General features: G+C 50.1%; 1 protein-coding gene across 1 annotated transcript; it reads right to left on the bottom strand.

The window, feature by feature from the left end:
- Window positions 1-1826: 1826 nt before the first annotated feature.
- Window positions 1827-13463, bottom strand: CCDC43 (coiled-coil domain containing 43). The gene is made up of 5 exons (XM_076356651.1): window positions 13287-13463; window positions 7787-7874; window positions 5443-5578; window positions 4699-4757; window positions 1827-3338 (listed from the first exon to the last, which is right to left on the bottom strand). The coding sequence occupies exons 1-5, from the start codon at window positions 13461-13463 to the stop codon at window positions 3151-3153; spliced, it is 648 nt and encodes a 215-aa protein (XP_076212766.1). The 3' UTR covers window positions 1827-3150.
- Between the last annotated feature and the right edge of the window lie 300 nt (window positions 13464-13763).

Here is a 13763-nt window from a genome sequence, read left to right as displayed (position 1 = left end):
CCTACTTGCTGAGCATCTGCCTGGACCAAAGTTCTGTTAGTTCAAACAGGAGGAGTGCATCTGTCACAGAGGTATAAAGGAATGGTGATACTGAAATTACTCTTTTGTAGAGAGAAATGACTGTAACTTTAGACAAACCAAGGCAAAAATTGTATCAATGCAGTGAAGCCAAAATAGTGGATTTTTTTTCCCTGCAAGTGTCTCGTTTGTTACAAGCTCGGTACTGGCAGAGAAAGCTTATGCAATCATTTCAGTATCTGCACTAGAAATCTTAGGAGTCTGTCTGGAGTATTTATTCCTACTCTAAATTTCTTGGTGCTGATGCCAGTAATGCACTCCTGAATATCTTGAATATTAGTTTAGCATCAGCGTTCAGCTCTCCAGGAGCAACGTCTGGTCTGGGCACTGAATCAATAGGAAAAATTATCGACGCTCGGTTACAGCAGCTCTGGGGTTTGAAGGCAGACCTGCAGCCTCCCGGGCGGGGAAGCACTAACTGTGCTGAAATGGGCTCACGGCCCAGGGGCAGTTTGACCCCTTCAGGTACAGTTGATGCATGTGTTTGTGTGTTTACGCAAGACTACAGCACACTTTTGGGTTTCCAACACCAAAAGCTGGTGAAGCTGCCTCAGTGAGGTGCTGCTGGATGGTTGTGGTTCTCCTGCTCTGCCCCAGGATGTCTGCTGAAAACCGTGAGGCTGGAATCTTCCCTTTGCTCCTGCTTCCCCGTCCCTAAAAGGGCCTTCATTAACTGTGGGAGTGAAGTCTTGGCTAGCCAGGCACAACAAACAAACTAACCCCCTGTTAGGGTATGAATGGTACCAGCAAAGGTGATCTGCCCCTCTGAGAGAGGGAGTTCCCACAGTGTGCTTGTGACTGCGCCCTTCTTAAATCCATACACCCTTCTATAGAATGTATACATTTTGGCACATACTCACGGCATAGCCTTTTGTTCTTTGGCTCTTGAGCTCAGTAACAGGCAGAGAGAGGGGTTTCAGTTCCTGTCACGAGTAAGTGAACGCAGCTGTTTTCTCTGGACCTTTACAACCAAAGGTCTCAAGAACTGAGCTGTAACAGCCTCCGGTGTGCCGGCATCAGTGCAGATGGGAAGCTCCAGCCCTCAGCTTGCCTTCCGCTTGGAAGCAAAGGTTTGGGGAAGTTCAGTACCAGGTCGCAGAGCTCTTGGTACCCAGCATAGGAATGTGGGGAAAAAAACAAGACTCCTACCACCTGCTGTTGCTGCCAGAGCAACTGAGGTGCGAGTGGAAGTGTTAAATCGCCCTGGAGAACCAGCAGCTTCCTCAAACCCACGTGTGGCCAGGACTGCTTCAGGCACAGGTGCTGAGCCCAGCCTCAAGCCCAGGGGGTGTGCGAAGGGCTCCAGGTTGCAGGAGAAAGCGAGAGCCGGTCCCGCGGTGCTGGGGTTTGAGCAGCCCCTCTGCGGTGCTGTTGCTGTGACACTCTTCTCCCTCGATAGCCCCCGCCTCCCCGTCCCGCTGCGGTCCTGCACACCGGCAGCTGTGTGAACCACCCAGAAATGCAATGCTGCAGCCAGGATCCACCTCGGCGCCCCAGGCTGGGAAGAGAAGCCAGCCCTGCAGACAAGCACAGCTTGTTCACTGCCCTGCAAGGCCCAGGGGAAGAGGTGAAGGGAGGCACTGCAGCCTCGGGAAATGAGGTGTGAATAAACGAGGACAGCAACAGTCAGCCCTCAGAAATACTGCTGCTGGGTAAGGGGAAACTGAGGATGCAGGACAGGTCCGAGCTCCCCCACCGGGCACTGCAATCGCTAACCACGACGTTCACTCAGACAGAGAGGAACCCACTTCTTGGCCAACCAGTTTTATTATTCAACTCCAAAGATAAAGCAGTTAGATACTCACACTTGCAGCAGCTAAACAGGAGGCATGACCTTTTAATCAGACTGGTGCTGAAAGCAGGCAACGGGGACAGGCACTGCCAGCAGCTCAGGAGCCGCCTGCTGCCAGGAGCACACCTCGCCAGTGAACACGGCGGCCAGAGCACGAAGCAGCGCAGGGGTGAGGCATGCCAGTTCCTCCCGCGTCCCCGGAAGCACTGCAGGTCCTCCTTCACACTCAGTTTACAGAAATTAGTGTTCTCCTCTCCAGAGGCAGGTGACACCATCATGAAAACGGCTGGGAACAGCAGGTAACAAGCCCTTCGGGGGCAAGAGAAGCGTTCAGCCCCCACAAGCAGCTCCCGATTGCAGCTGTGCCCGGTGAGAGCAGCCGGCTTGTAAACCCAGCACATCCAACTCGCTTACAGCCGCTCAGCGCTGAGCCTGCGTTAAAGCATTCGCCCTGGCAACCACCGCAGAAATAACAGTTGACGTTCACCCACACGAAACATCAGGGAGCACCATTTTCCAGCTACCAGCATAAAGTCTTAAAACAGCATAAGGGCTTGACTGATTTGCTACCGCTCTGGCTGATGCTCAAATCAGTGCGGCATTTCCCTTACCAAGAGCTCATGGGTGACGCAGTCTCATAGCTGCAACTCATATATATTTCATAACGTTTCCTTTCTCTTGCTGCAGAACAGCACTTGCCCTCGCTGAGGCTCGCTCAGCTCAGCCAGAACGAAGACGCATGCTGTTCTTGGCAGCATAAATACATGTATTTGCAAATACATTTTTCTAGGCTAGTGTAAATAAATTCACATTCGCCCTGCAGCAGCATGTCCGTAACTACGCGTCAGAAAGGGGCTCTGCTCTGTTCTCAAATCCTAACACCCTGTTGCTGCAAATCTAGGCCGGCAGGAGGACGCAGCCAGCTTGGAAGCCCTCTCCTATGTCTTGTTTTGCTTTGCTTGAAGTGGTTAGAAGTAAAAATTGGTTGATTTAAAACACAGACATAATCACTTCACCGCTCTTTGGTACAGACATTGGCCACAATAACCGACTGGGACATTTGACACCACAAGCATATAGCACACTTCAAGTTTAAGAGGTGCTTGAAATTCCTTTTTTGCTATGTAAAAAAAAAAAAACAAACAAAAAAACAAAACAAAACCAAACCACTTCCAAAGAACCACTCGCCAGCCACGTGCCCAGAATTTCTGCTGCTTTTTAAACACACACCATATTTGTAATTAATTTTATCCCTTGAGAGTCCAACTGGAAAACCCCAGCTATCGCTTCCGCTCGCCTTTTTGTGTCCTTTTCTTCTCCTTCTCCTTCCGCTCCTGCTTGGCTAGCTTATCCTTCTCTCGCTGGAGTTTGTCTTGCTCTTTTTTCTTCTGGAACTCATCTCGCAGCAGCTCCCGTTCCAGCTTCCTGGCATTCAAGACATCCTCCACGTTTGTGTTTCGGAACAACGCTGGTGGTGTGTTAAGGGCTGACAACGCTCTGGCTGAAGCCGCACAGCTTCTACTCAGCAGCTGTATTTTGGAGCTCTAAACTAGACACTGGCTCTAGCACGCGGGCTGGTTTATTCTACCTTCACCTTCTGACTCCCACTTTGGCTTCCTCGCCAAGCAGGTAAGGCATTTGGGAATGAGAAATGAGAAACGGAGAAAGAAAAAGGAATATCTCTTTGTTTTTCCAAATAGAGAAGTCATGTGCACACTCCCTAGAAAAGGATTTTTCTGAGAAAAATCAAGTTGCCTACAGGTTCCTAAGACTGATATGTAAAAAAAAATTTGTAAAACCTCTACAAACCCAAGAGGAAGAAAAACAATAGATATGGTACAGCTTCCTCGAGTGGATTCACTACAGCTGTGTATATGACATATATGTTTTTACATATACGTATGTGTACATATGTATACGTAACTGCAGACACTGTGATTACAGCTGATCCCCCCTGGACCGGGAGCCGACAGCCAGCGGGAGCAAGGCATTCCCTCTAGCTCCCCAACAGTCCCAGCTAACGGGAGGGGAACGGCGCCACACAGCGCTGGCTGGGGCAGCTCTGCCCGTCCTGCCGGCCACGGAGGAAGGCTGCAGACACGGGAACGGATGAGGCAGCTCACGCCAGGGACCACCACGGTCTCGTGTCCTCTCTCCTGCAGCGACTAGTGGCAAATGCTTTGGGAAGAGCATCAGAAAGAGTGAGTGGGTGTCTCCTCCACCGTCTCTTCCTCCTAACCATCAGTAATGTAGGGACAAGAATAATTTAGGTTTCGCTTTTTAATTATGTGATAAAAACCTACTTCCATCTTAAACCTGCCAGCTGGTGAGCTCAAGGATTGTCCCAAATTATTGTTTTGAGAAGAACGTGGGATAATTGGTCCTTGTTCACCATTAAAGTTTGGCTGCACCACGGCCTCACGAGTTTCACGGTAGTTTCGTTTCTGTTGCACTTTTAATAATTCCTGACATGATTTACCTCTCTGGACACCAATTAACATTAAGCTGGTGTTCTGGGAGAATTATCCTTATTAATAGCATGTTCTGTGAAGATTCAGAGAGGGTGGAAGAGGGAAGGAAGGAATAGAGGACAGAAAAGAGAATGACAGGATCAGTCTCAGCTGTGCACACAGGGCAGGGAGCAGATGGACCTCTAACTTTAATTACGAGCAAGGTCAGGCTACGTGAAAAGAAAAATGAATCACCAAACTTAAAAGGTGGCCCTAAAGAAACAGGGAGTATCAGCACAGATAAGGAAGGATGGGAAACTCACCGTGGAAGCTGCCTTCTTTCCAAAAAGCCTGGGTCACTGAGAATTCAAAGGATACATTTTTCTGACCCAATATTTACTGCTGTCGCAATGGATCCATCCTGTTCATCCTCGCCAGTGAGAGAATTAAGGAAATATGGACATCAGTAATGAACTCGCGCCTCTATACAGTCATGCTTAACTCAAAACACGTCAAGTAACTGTTTTATCAAGCCACGAGGAAGAAGCTAAACACTCATGCAGACCAAGACCAGGCAAGCACAAAACCCCCCAAAACCCCCCATTCAGCTCCCACCTGCTGGAGTGCCAGGTACAATGCCCTCCTTTTCAACTTTGCTCTTCAAGGAAGAGCTGCTTCTTCAGCACTACGAAGAGCTAACTTTAAACTCTCTCACTCTACACATACTCTCCCTAAAAAGGATCTTTTCAGCAGATTTCTCTTCAGAAAGCAAGAGATAAATTCGTTAACTACCGTGCACAGAGTTACCGGGAGGCGATTCACTCCTCTTCTGCAACACACCTTGACCGGGCAAACCTTACCCAGCCAAGCACGTGTTGGTGGGGAGTGTGGTAATGGCGGAGAAACAACCTCAAAGGAGCATCTGCTCGTGGCACTCCACAAACTAGGAGCTTTCATGCTTTTTTCCATTGAAGTTATTTTATCGTGGAGAAGGAAGATTGTAAAGTTTCCCCAATTCTCCCCACTAGACACTGCAAAGCTGTAAAGGCGTTGTTTTAGGAGATTTTTAATAAACATTGTCCTTCAAAGCACTGAGTCCCGACTGGGTCAGGAAAAGGATATTCCTCCTCGTCCGTCACATTGGCATACTGGGCCAGGAGGGCAGCTTTCCTTTGCTTCTCCTCCTGGGAGACCTCCTTCGGCTTCACCACAATCTTGGCCTGCTTCTCCATCATGCTGGCGATGGCTTGGATCTCATCTGGCAAGGAGAAGAGTCAGAGCATCAGTCAGTCCCTGCAGACATGGCAGTGAAGTCCCAGCTGACAGATGCCAGGCGCCGCTGCTTCCTACATCTGCAGTCCCCAAAAGGCACTGTCCCACTGTCACAGGCAGTCCCCCGTCTGCGGGGAGGCAGCTGTCGCTGGGGACAGATGCACCAAGCTAAAGGGAGAAGTCTCACCCAAAAATATCCCCCACCCTCCTCCCACAAGCCTTCTCACAAGGTCACTAGTGGTGCTGTCAACGCACAGAGCACAGCAAGCCGGCCATTTTTGGGAAGTCAATCTGAGGATTGAGAGAGCAGGAGCTGCTGAAGAGCCACCAAGGAGGTGGTTCAGGCCAGCACGGCGTCTGATGCGCTGATGTGACACCAGCTTCTCCTCGCGAGGAGGAATTCCCCCGTGCTGTGCGCAGCCACGATCAGACGCTATTTTTCCTGGAGCAAGGGAAGTTTCACAATGAAACTTTGAAATCAGTAAGACTCTTGCTAATGAAAATCCATTTGACTCCAAATTGCATTCTCCTCTGGTTAAAAGCGGCTACATATGTTTATTTAACAACGTACTTAAAACCACATCAAATAGAAATTCTGAAAACCCAAAGTGACCCATCAGTTTAATACTCTTTCTTTTCCACCTACCTAGGGAAACGAACAGTGGATTTTCCTTCTAATACTGAAGTTCTGAAGCCCATTTCTTAAAATGACATTTGGGTTTTGACACCGAATTTTTTTTAGTTTGTTAATAACTTATCCTCAGGATTGTTATTCTAAGTAGATAATTGACTTCATTGGGGATTTATCCTTTTATGGAACCACAGTGAAATAATTAAATCCTTGCACTTCTAACGACCGAGCCACATACTGCTACCTTCTTTTGGTGACAAGTAAGAAATATCCCTGCAGGTAACCAATAGTATGAGCAGGAGTCGTCCAGCAATTCCAATCACTTGTCCCCAAAAGAGGGATTTATTTTATTTAATGCACAGAATAGCGTAACTTTTCCCTGTCCCCAGCCAAAGGCAAGGTTAGGCGAAGGACAGGCTTCAATGAATTTTAGGGGAGAGCCACTGAACTGCTGCGTGGTTCAGCTGCCTCATCTGTAAAGAGGAGGTGAGTGGTATTTGTGAAATGCTGAGGTTTAGACAAGAAAAGTGCTACATAAACGCAGGCCTCATGGTAAGGGCTCACTGGGAGAACTATTTCTAGAATGACGTCAGTGAGTGACAATATTCTGTTTGCAACCAGAACCAACAAAAAAAAATGCAAAGCAAACAAAAAGCAGGATTTAGCCAAAAAGGATGTTACATTGTCACGGGCTACGGTTAGGTCCGTACAGTTGGAAGATTACTAATTGATCCATGCAGTATGCTTAAACCAGCAAAATCTTTCCAGCGTATGACTTCATTGTACTCCAGAGCTCTGCTCATTGACCAGAACAAGCCTCCCCCGATGAACAAGAACAAGACGGAGGTCTTTGCTCCCGAGCCGACAGCTGAAGACGAGGAATGAATTCAGAGAGGATACAAAGAAATGGTGGGACTACATACATGACTGGGAAAGGAGCAGCGTTAGTACGGATAGCAGCAGCCTCACAGAGCTTCCCCCCCTACAAGCATTTATGGGAAAAAAGGACAGTTTTAAGAGAAGATTTTGAAAGAGGAAAATAAGGATGCTTTCCTGATGGGTACTGGGGTAAGTAGCAGCAGAAGGGACAGCACAGCTCTCCATAGGTGCAGTTGTAGTTGTACAAAAACACCTGCTTTCCAAACCAGCATAAACTGAAGTAGCGTAGGCATTTTATACCATAATAATTGCATCTACCATCAGCGCGCCAGCTGCCGTCGCTACATTGTTAGCATTGAACGGAGATAAAGCCCTAGGTGTTTTGCAAAAGGAAATTGAAAAAATCCTACAGAAAAAAAAAAGAGCTTTTCCTCTGCAGGATTGCGAACCCAAAAAGCAGTACAATGCTAGGGAGAGCCAAAAGTGAAACTACTCATCCTCATTTCGTATATCAAGACAAAACAGTAAATAAGCAGCAATGGCAACGAGAAGCAAGTCAGATCTGCAAACATATTAGCAGCGTTGGTTTTAACTCCTAACAGGACGAACACCCAGTTCTCATCTTGGTAAGGCCCTGCAAATTACTCATACCACGAGGAAAGGCACACCGAGCAGCGACACTACCTTCTTTTTTCTCTTTGGCGTCAACAATCTGAGATTCAGACCACTTCTCGACTACTTCCCTGCAAACATCGTTTAAGAGATCTTCTTCCTAGTAAGGGAAAAGAGACTTCTCAGTCTTGGAACAAAGTTGGTCTGCTTTAAACAAGCACGAATCAGATACAAAAAGTACCAGCTGCAGAGAATCTGAACACCCAGGAATAAGCTCATAGGCTCATCATCAACAAGCGATACAGCTTTTCACATGAAATCTAGTCGTTAAATGCACACACAGGACTTTTGTTGACCTGGGATGACACAAGTCATGCGATGCACTTACTTGTTGACACAGCTCAGGACTAGAGAATGCCTTGACCCGCTAGGCAAACACAAGGTGTCAAGGCTGCCATCCAACAGCTCTGCACCGCGCCAGGCGATGCCGTATCACTGCGGCAGTTTACTTTTTCACATGATAACAGCTCTAACAACACACGCTGGTTTCATAGCGGCTGGCTCTCTAGGTGCAACAGCCCTACAAACACCAAAGAAAGGCAATCGGGGTGTCTTTGCTCTAGAAATCTACTGCCCAGCATCATCTCTCTTCTTGAGCAAGGCTATGGAACAGCCAGCTACTCAAAGGCCACCTCCAAGCCAATCTCACTAAAGCGAATAAATAAGACTGGATAAAACATGGGTCAGGGCCAGTACAGAGCTGAAACCACTTTGGTGGTACTGATAGACCATCTCCTCCCACTAGCAGGGATATTCTTGTCCCCCTTGACCTGTCTGGAGCATTAAACATGATCTAGAGGTGGCAGTGGAATGCATTCACACTGTTGTTCATTACTGAGGAAGACTAAAATACAGGGAGAAAGGAAACGCATGCAACCAGCAACAGGGCGGTATTCCCATCACCAGATCCTTTGCTTGTGGAGCTCCACCATGACTAGCTCTCTCCCCAGTGCCTACGTACAGCTGCTGGGGGGATGATCAACACCGTAATTCAAGTTCCAGCCGTAGGCAGGCGACACACTACCACATCTCAGCACACGTGGTCCCAGCATTTCTGCAAGAATTGCCCAATACGTGAGTTCAGGTTACAGAAGCTGAATCCAGGCAAGAAACACGATCCTGATAAAAAAGAAAAGTGTTTTGAAGAGTTACAGCCAGGACCACTTCACTAGGAAGATGTATGTGTACAACATACAGGGGCAGGAAGCTTCAATATTTTTTTTATTTTGCACATTAACATTAAATCGGGTTTGCCCACCACTTAGGAAAAACCAGCAGCAGAGAGGCAGAGGGGCTTGAGGAGAGCTGATATCAAACAGAAACTAGCTGGCCAGGGACACCTGAGGAATGAGCCAGCTGGGACTGAGACATCCCCTTCCCCTGCACCTTGGCAGGTCTGGCCGGTGCACTGCAGCTGTTGATGCTCAGGCTAGATCCAGGCACTGCCTGCAAATCCTTACAGTCTTCCTGCTCTCCTCGGGCAGCAGCACTGCACTCAAGCAGGGACAAATCAGGCAGCAAAGCAACGGTGACCTCTCACCAGAGCTGTTCTGCCAGCCCTGACCATCGCCTACCCTGCCTATGCCAAAAGCTAGCTCTGAGAGGCAGCAAACCTGATAAACTCTGCCTAGAAAAGAATTTCTTATGTACATGTGTAGGAACCAGACCGCCACCCTCTGCCCCTTTCCCCACCTTTCACAGCCAGGCGTGCAGTAATTGGCATTTCACAGACGAGCACACCAAACCCCTGCGCACAGACTTCCCACCCAAAAGACACCAAGTTCACGATCCTCATCTTGAAAGGTTGGGCACTAGGTACCTAAAAAAAGCACCTTCAAGTTCCAGGACAGACTGCACAGAAAACATTACCCATCCAGCAGAGCAAAGCTCACCTGCATGGGGGAGAGCAAAAAAACACTGAGTTCTCCACAACTGTGGGACAGACAAGGAGATAAAAACATACACAAAAATCTCTCCACCTTTTGCTCCAATAAAAATAAAGAGCAACTCAGAATAAAGTCCTCCCACCCTGAGCCTACAACAGCTGAGCACAAAATTCTGCGCATAACAGGCAGATGGCAGGAGAACCGACGCGCAGCAATACCATCACACAAAGCAGCCAAGCACCGAGATCATGAGCACTGTTCAGGGCCGTACGCACAACTGAACAAGGTCCCCGGGTTGGGGAGGAGATGCTGCAAGGACAAACAGGCGGGATGTTCAAGGCTGTGAGAGGAGGTGATCTTCAAACAGAGAAACAGCAGAAGGACAAAGGGTTTGTGATTCCCACCGATGCCAGACTCCATTTTAAGAAGTCAACATGCCTTTAACGAGAGTAGATCCAGAGGACAGGATGATGCCTAATCTGCTAAGATCAGGTATGAGAACAGGTGGTTTAGTTCTGGAAGAACCCACTGACCCCACTCCCACTGGGAAATGACACTGAGGTCCTCACAGGAACACATGTTGGATGAGCAGACCAGAAACAAGGATGATGTGCATGGAAACACCATTTCAAGTGCCAGTCAGAGGGACCCTTCCAGCCCTCAGACACACAGTGAGTCATGAAAAGATAACAAAAATCAGCATGGTTCAAGGACATGGAAGACATGAAGGTTTTTAAGCGCCAGAAACACTCATAGTAAAAGGATCTGCCTCAATGGATGGGCTCCCCTGAGTGCAGGGAATACTGGCCCACTGGAATCAAGGCTGGCAAAACGATAAGCAACTTTATGTTAAGCCAGGAGAGAAGGCTGGGGGAGACATATTTCCTGGGTGCCTGGTTTCAGTGTGCAGGAGGAAGAAAATCAGGCAAGTGATGATAAAGGAATGGCCGCAAGTGGGAAGGAAAATGAACGGCAGAAGACTAACAATGACAGCAGAGACCCACGCAACCTTTAACGAGGGTTTGAGCAGTAAGAAACAAATCGGGTATTTGTGTATCGGTGGGAGCAGGCCTATGAGGGGAGAAGAACACAAAAGTGAGATGTTCTAGCGATCCCAGAAACGATGAAAAAACAGCCTTGGAGCTGTAGAAAGGAAGAAACAAAAGACCGAGATGAGAGCGCGTGAACGGACACGAACGAAGCCACAGAAAAGAGACGTGATGGGGCAGCCTGGGCAAAACTCAACTGTTACAGAAGGATGCAAAGAGAAGTTCTGCCACGCAGCGCAGGCTGCTTGCTGTAGCACCCTTCCGTCTCACTGCGGTCTGGATGGAGACCTCTAGCAGAGCACTGACCTCTGTGCCTCCCACGTATAAGAGCAAACACTACTAACAGTGGTGGAGTGCCGGGAGCTGAGGGTGCCACAACCAAGTATCTTCATCTAGTATTCCCCAAACAAGAGACAATGTTGTTGTAGAGGTTAGTAAATACAGAGGAAAATTAACTATGGAAAATACAAGTGATCTGGAATCTGGCTGGTTTAAAGAGAAGAACTGAACAGAAACAGATCTCGGTTCTAAGTTTCTTGATTTGAAATCACGTCTGAATAAACTCAGGGAACGAATGCATGACATTTTCAGGACTGAGGAACCATGGACACGAGTGCAGAGGTCACCTGAAATTTATTTTCATGAGGGTTGGCAAAAACAAACAAACAAACAAAAAATTACCTGGAATTTGTGTATAGAACAAAGATAAAAGACTTGGCAAGAAAGGCCCCAAATTAACCAAATAAAAGATTTTTCGAAAGTCAATGCAGAAATAAGCAGAGTCTACAACTAAAGAAAAAAAAAATGCACCGACTAAAAAAAGTGATTAAAAAGTTTGAGGGTTCAAGAGACAAAAGAATTGCAGAAAAATCAAACTGAGCTCGAAACTGCGAATGAAGCAGAAGTCAGCTGCGACTGTGTCACAAAGAAGAAAATGAAGAGAAGAAACGGGGCTGCGGCGCGACATGTACAGGATAAAGACAGCCCAGAGCTCGATGAACATGAAAACCCCGCACCGGTTCTCAAACCGGGCGGCAGCGCAAAAGGGTAACTCGGCACTGAAGAGAAAAGGGGGAACACCAGAACGTAACGCAGCCCACTGCGGGGCAAGGGACGGCCACCACGCTACGTACCTCCAGAGCTCGGAAAGAGCACGCACAGCGAAACGCGAGGCCCGCCCCAGGCTTGCGAGTCTGCAACCGGCGTGGTCAAGGATCGGACACGGGCTCTGTCATTGGCGATGAAATGAAGCAAGTCTGGTAATTACAGGCAAGTTAATTAACCTCAGCTATTTTACAACAGCATTTTCCAAAGACGTTTTGCTCTGCCCCTAACGCCAGCAGGATGCACTGTTTCCTTCTCCTATTATTTTAGGCACAAAGCTACACTGCCACAGTTACACTTCTTTTAGAGACTACCGTACTGCTGGTGCCCCAGGGTGGGGAAGGGATGACGGAAGGCAGTGAAGGGGTGCTCTATCTTTTAGGAAAACCAACTTAAAATGGCACGCAGTTGGTGAACGGAAAGAATTATATGATATAGTTACCTATGATAACACAAAGCTGACTGTAGTGACCAAGTCCCTTTGGGTTTTGTGCTCCTATACAGACATTTTGGGAGGAAATCAGCGACAGCCATTGAGCAGACTGCCAACAGCAGCGCGCGCTCACTATTTGACGTTTTACGCTACAAAACATCCATTTATGCAACATCCTGAAATACAGATACTGTAAAAATCCTACAGCCCCCAAAGGAGACGACTATTGAAGAGAAATTCTTTTCTGCACTCTCCTAACTCTCTCCCAGAAGTCTGGCGGGGGGAGAGGCAAGCACTGCCCACCCCCGAGCGCTCCAGCCTCTGCCCACGCACGGCTGGCAGCGCTGTTAATCTCTGTCCCAGCTGGGAGACGGACTCCAGCTCCAGCCCGACCCAAGGGCCTGACTCCTGGAAGACAACAGCGTGCCGTGAGGAATGAGATCTGCCGGAGGAAGGACAACCATCTAACGCAGCTATCGTTGAGCCACTCCAGAGGATCTGTCGTCAAAAATCACCTCTTAAACCGCACTTGGGCACTACCAGAAAGCCACCCAGCTCGCAGGCTAAACCCTGTGTCCTCCACACGACTAAAAAGCGACCCTTTTCTTCCCCCACGCGAACAGCCGCGCTCCACAGCGGCTGACAAAGCTTCCGATCAGCCTCAAAACCGGCACAAACCCCCCTCCCCAACAAACGGAAAACCCCAAATAAGCTCCGAACACCTGAAGGACCCGGAAAGGCCCCCGGAGATGTTGGGGACCCTCCGGGGAAGGCGATTATCCACCCGAGGGCTCCAGGGGAGCGATGCCCGCGTGTCCCCCGCGGTTCTCCACGCCAGCCCCCCACGGAGCCTCCGGGCCCAGCGAGGCCGCGGCCGCCCGTCGCCTCCCGGGGGCGCGGGTGAGTCCCGGCAGGGAGACGGAAAGCTGAGGGGCGCGGACCAGGCGGCGATGCCGGCCGGAACCAGCCCTCCTACCCCGGGAGGCTCGTCCCGCCCGGCCCGGCCGCCGGTGAGAGGCACCCGCCGGCCCGTCCCTCACCAGGCAGGCGGCCAGGACGCCGCGCAGCGCCTCCAGCCGCTCCTCGTCGCTCTCCTCCTCGCGGAGCAGCCCCTGGATGTAGGCACCGTAGACGGCGCGGTCCAGGCCCAGCGCCTCCAGCCGCGCCGCCAGCCAGGCCGCGAAGCCGCCCGCCGCCTCCCCGCCGGGCGCCGCCATCTTGGAGCGCCGCCGCCGCCGCCGCGCATGCGCACGCGGCCGCCCGCGGGGCGAGTCGGGGGGGGGGGGAGAGCGCGACGGTGGCCGCGGAGGACGAACTTGTGGCGGTGCCGGCGCGGGAGCGGCGGCGCTCAGGGGACCAACCCCCCCCGTGCCCGTGGCCGGGGAGCGGCGGCGCCCAGCGGGGCGGCTCAGCCGGTGCCCGCGGACCGCGCCCCGCTGCGCGGAGCGCCTCCCTCCTTCCCCTCAGGAGCGGCAAAGGCGCTGCGCCGGCTTCGCGGGGAGCGGCGTGTCCCTGCG

This window comes from Aptenodytes patagonicus, chromosome 20, assembly GCF_965638725.1.
Source record: "Aptenodytes patagonicus chromosome 20, bAptPat1.pri.cur, whole genome shotgun sequence".
Taxonomy (NCBI): domain Eukaryota; kingdom Metazoa; phylum Chordata; class Aves; order Sphenisciformes; family Spheniscidae; genus Aptenodytes; species Aptenodytes patagonicus.
The sequence above is the reverse complement of the archived record's forward strand: the minus strand, read 5'-3'. Positions and strand labels throughout refer to the sequence as shown.

Bases quoted from the DNA above. Each gene is read 5' to 3' on its own strand.
- CCDC43 (XM_076356651.1), bottom strand. From the start codon at position 13,463: ATGGCGGCGCCCGGCGGGGAGGCGGCGGGCGGCTTCGCGGCCTGGCTG. The intron at 7,875-13,286 runs GTGAGGGACGGG...TTCCCTTACTAG, and splicing joins GCGTCCTGGCCGCCTGCCTG to GAAGAAGATCTCTTAAACGA. The intron at 4,758-5,442 runs ATATCCTTTTCC...TAATTCTCTCAC, and splicing joins AATGTGACGGACGAGGAGGA to TGGCGAGGATGAACAGGATG.